At 38.0% G+C, this 4,772-nt stretch overlaps 1 protein-coding gene across 1 annotated transcript; it reads right to left on the reverse strand.

The window, feature by feature from the left end:
- Nucleotides 1–1,692: 1,692 nt before the first annotated feature.
- LOC127952437 (histone H3.3A) lies at nucleotides 1,693–3,596 on the reverse strand. Its single transcript, XM_052550883.1, has 4 exons — nucleotides 3,456–3,596; nucleotides 2,433–2,573; nucleotides 2,190–2,343; nucleotides 1,693–2,075 (listed from the first exon to the last, which is right to left on the reverse strand). The coding sequence occupies exons 2-4, from the start codon at nucleotides 2,558–2,560 to the stop codon at nucleotides 1,947–1,949; spliced, it is 411 nt and encodes a 136-aa protein (XP_052406843.1). The 5' UTR covers nucleotides 2,561–2,573; nucleotides 3,456–3,596; the 3' UTR covers nucleotides 1,693–1,946.
- Between the last annotated feature and the right edge of the window lie 1,176 nt (nucleotides 3,597–4,772).

Below are 4,772 nucleotides of genomic sequence, written 5' to 3' on the forward strand. Positions count from 1 at the left end.
TTGCATATTATAAAAATCAACCCACACATAAAGAGAGAAACAAAAGAGTGACTTGGGAAACTTGTGTCTCAGACTGATCTATAGGGCATGGGTAAAGTTGTGTGCCTCTAACAGAGATTTGAGAATCCATGACGAGAACAGCCGTAGGATGTGAGCATCGCAGAAAGATAGAGACACATGAGACAATGACAGACAACAGAGCTGAAATCTGGACCCCCATGATCCATCCCCTGGGAAAGAGTCAGCGAGACATGATAATCTCGTATCTGTATAAATACAAATAAATAGACACGGGACGATCCTGAGAACGACAAGAGCAAGAGGTGATGGAGAGAGGGTGAGACAGAGACTGTGAGAAGAGTGTGTGTCTGCAGCTGGGACCGGAGCAGGGCTCAGGGTTGAAGGGGCTGACGTCATTGCGTCCTAGCGCATATGTTTGTCCCAGTTGTCTATGAGATTATTCTTTTGATGCGGTTGAATGAATCTACTAATCAGAACTCATGCTGTCTTACGGTTTCCAGTGTTTACATGCTTCCGGTCTGTACTCACACACACAAACAAACAATACAAACCTCAAATATACTTTCAAAATAGATATAGGAGCACAAAATAATCATCTGTCAAAATAATTCATATTTTACAACAAACCAACGTCATATAAATATTGTGGTTTATAATAGAATGATACGATGAAGGCTTACAAAACCAACACCAAAGGGTTGACTGCCTTTTGTCAAAGGTAATTAAAGTAGAATTAATGCATATGATTAGGGAATATGAGTCTGAATAAAATATCTGATCCACAATTACATTTACATATTAAAATCTTCTCTTGAAAAAAAAAAAAAAAAGAACTGAGGCAGCTTAGGTAACATCAAGCGTTCAAACAGAGCTTTGCATAGAAGAGTCTTATAAGAGAGCAGCTCTTCTGAATGTATAATGGCTCTAAATAAATACGTCGACCTAATATGGTACTACTAAAAAAAAAAAAAAAAAAAAAGTAATAAAAAAGGTGGGCGCCCATGAAGATAATACAAGTAAACATACAGTAGACAGCAACTGAAAATATTTACCAAGAAGTACTGTCGACTTGAGTAACATATTGAGCAGCTTCCTTAAATGCTAAATGTGTGCGGACCCCAAAGAAATGTGTAACGTCTGTCAGTACCTAATAAAAAAAAAAAACTAAAACTAGAATGCTGAATACCGCACATTATACAGATTAAACGGTTTTGATTGGCATGCCAAATCGTTGTCATGACCTCATCGCGGATTTAATTTGTTAGGTTTTGCCCAATAATGAGGTGTATATCATTGCAAACAATCTCATGTTACATATAAATGTAATTTACTAGTGCTATCGAATAAGGTGTATTCAGCGTATAATGTATAGCGAGTTATACTGTAGCACACCACATCTAACAGAGAAAATAACCACACCCCTAGATCTAATTTGATGACAAGACTGTGGTTAAAGTTGTAAATTGCACCAAAATGATACGAATCCGCCCTCTTGTGGCGAAAAGGCATTGCTACAATTAAGGTCTGACATATTTCCACAAACTAATGAACACAGAAAACAGAATGCTCTGGTCACACTGGTCATAAGAGACTTCTGTAGCTGTAATTCTATAATCCTGCAAGTCTCAATTAAAAATCAGAGCACATTAAAGAGACCAAATCAGCACACCATTTTGAGGTAGAATAATTTTTATTTACAACCCAATGATCCGTGTAAAAGATAAGTGATAAATACATTAAAGCATGCAACTAAAGCTGCTTCACGATGAGCTCTACAATGGTTAATCTAGACACTCACTTTAAAAACCTGAGTCTGTAAGGAAATGATTTACAAAATGACTCCAATGTACAAATCCATTGCTTTTACTTTGAGTGTTTCTCATTAAAAGTTAAAATAAAAAAGGAAAAATTAAGTGAAATGAAAATTAGGCCCTCTCTCCTCGGATTCGCCTTGCAAGCTGGATATCCTTGGGCATGATCGTGACCCTCTTGGCATGAATGGCGCACAAGTTAGTGTCCTCAAACAGACCAACAAGGTAGGCCTCACTTGCTTCCTGTTAAAAAAAATAAACCACAAGAGTTAATGTTAGAGTTTGTAGAAACTTTGAACAGTGTCACATTGTGACGCAGTCATGGAATAAATCTTAACCACAATAGTCGCCACACACCTGAAGAGCCCCAATGGCTGCGCTCTGGAACCTTAGGTCGGTTTTGAAGTCCTGCGCAATCTCCCGAACCAGACGCTGAAACGGCAACTTGCGGATGAGCAACTCCGTTGACTTCTGATAACGACGGATCTCTCTCAGAGCAACAGTTCCAGGCCTAAAGCAGAGGAGAAGGGGGGGGGGGGGGGGAAGGTGTGATTTACCAGTGATAAGCCACTTTCCCAGGTATGTGCACCTCATCCTCACCTGTATCTGTGGGGCTTCTTGACTCCTCCGGTAGAGGGCGCGCTCTTCCTGGCGGCTTTGGTCGCCAGCTGTTTTCTTGGCGCCTTTCCTCCAGTTGATTTACGCGCGGTCTGCTTGGTACGAGCCATTGTTTCTCAGTCTCTGTAATTAAAAGCAAAACACACTTTGACACGGAATTCTTCCCGTTTCAAAATTAAACTCAAACGGTTACTTAAAATGGCGGTATCATCCGGGTCTTGCGCTTTGCTTTTACCACTTCCGTTCCAGAGCCGCAGCCGCTTAAAGGGCATAAAAATCGCACTTCACAAGATGTACAACAAGAGTCTAAAATATATTTTAAACTAATATCAAGCAGCTACATTTTACGCACAACCGATCTTGGGCAATCAAACGAGCGCCGCGTTATGTAGATCTAACTTATATCAGATATAAACGCTTCTAGATCACGCTCATCAGTCTCTATCTGCAGAAGACACGGTTCTCCTCAAATGCTGCAGATTAGACGGTCCCAACACGAAACCCACCCTCAACCAGAAATATGGCAGGTGCATAGTTCAGAAACAGCGGGAAAATGTGCAGAGGCACAATGGGAGCTTATCTGAACACAGCATCCCGAGAAATTAACCGGCAACTCGACCTTTTCAAGAACAAGCTCAACAAACCTTTGTCCAAAATGGCGGGGAAAAACCTAACGTTACACTGACAAACCAGCAGAGAATTATCAGATACTACACAATGCTTCAAAGCCCGCCAAAACAGACACACGTTTAACATTTCTAAAACGCCACGTGATGTTAAAGTTAACTTCGTTCAAGACCAAGAATGTTTGAAACACTAATCCAAGCTACTAAAATTACGTTAGCCAGTAAAAGATTCATCAGCATGCATGAGAAAGCGAAAATCCGATCAGCTCTGTGAAGGTAACTGGCGAATTGTTTTGCTTTAAGTTAGCTATAGACCAACTACTATTATTAATGTGTAATGCCGAAATATCTACAAAATAATTTAAATAACTTGACTTACCCAAACCTCGTTAAACCACGATCTCTCTCACGTAGTATCTCGTATTTGAAAATATGTGGGTCGGGCTTCTATTTATATATTCCTGTGGCTCGTCACTTAGACACGCCCATACGTTACGTTTTCGTATCTCATTGGTTAAACGATGCAAGCTCCGCCTGTACAACGTTTCGTTTTATTTACCTTTTATAATAGAACACACTCTATTTTTTTATATTTATTTAAATGTAAGAAGTTGATTCGATAAAGAGGTGCTGGTGTAATATACTTGGGGTACTCTATTTAGTTAATTTAAGATTTGTTTGCGTCCCCCATAACTTAGAAAACATAAATATTATTTGCATTAGATAAACCGGGTGATGGAGAAATAAAAGGCTGAAGTAGACTTTAGACGTTGGCTTCAGTCTCACTTAATTTGTTTCTGAACTGTTTTTCCTACTACAAAAACAAAGTCGATTTGCAACCAAATAATGGCTGCTTAACAGGCTACTTGTATTGTCCTCAATCTCACATTTAAGAAATTGTTTACGTACTTTATTAACTTATAACTTAAAAAGCCATAACTTACACTGCCGTCCAAAAGTTTTTGATTTGTAATGTTTGTTAAAAAGTCTCTTTTTCCCGTCAAGGTTGCATTTATTTGATCAAAAATACAGAACAGGAAACAGTAATATTGTGAATAATGGTTTTCTTTTTTTAACATAGCCTACTTTAAAATGTAATTTATTACTGTACCGTCTAATAAGTCACAGATATAGCTAAGGCAGCACAACTGGTTCCAACCATGATAATAAATCAGTATAGCAGAATGATTTCTGAAGGATCCTGTGACACTGGAGACTAGGAGTAATGACAAAAAATTATATTTATTTTGTATCACAGAAATAAATGATAGTTTGAGGTATATTAAAATAGTAAACCATTATTTCAAATGTTAATACTATTTTACAATATTACAGTTTTTTCTGTCAAATGAATGGAGCCTTGGTGGACAGAAAATACTTATTTAAAACAAATTAAAAATCTTACTTTTCCCAAACTTTTGAAAAACAGTGTAGGCTACATTTAATTGCAACTCAAACCACGGAGAATTTGGCTTACATCTGAAAATAGAACAGTTAGTCTTTTGGAATTCAAAATATATAAATGGCTACTAAATAAGCATTGTTTTGTGTTCATGCTACATTTGAATGTATTTCTGAATAACGTTGTCGAACAACATGTTAGTCGTAATAGTCACTTGGTTTGTGTGAGGCATCGTTGCACTACGGCAGCATGTTTATATTGTCTTCTATTCGTTTGTCCCGCCAGTTGCTCATA

This window comes from Carassius gibelio, chromosome A3, assembly GCF_023724105.1.
Source record: "Carassius gibelio isolate Cgi1373 ecotype wild population from Czech Republic chromosome A3, carGib1.2-hapl.c, whole genome shotgun sequence".
In the NCBI taxonomy this organism is placed as follows: Eukaryota; Metazoa; Chordata; class Actinopteri; order Cypriniformes; family Cyprinidae; genus Carassius; species Carassius gibelio.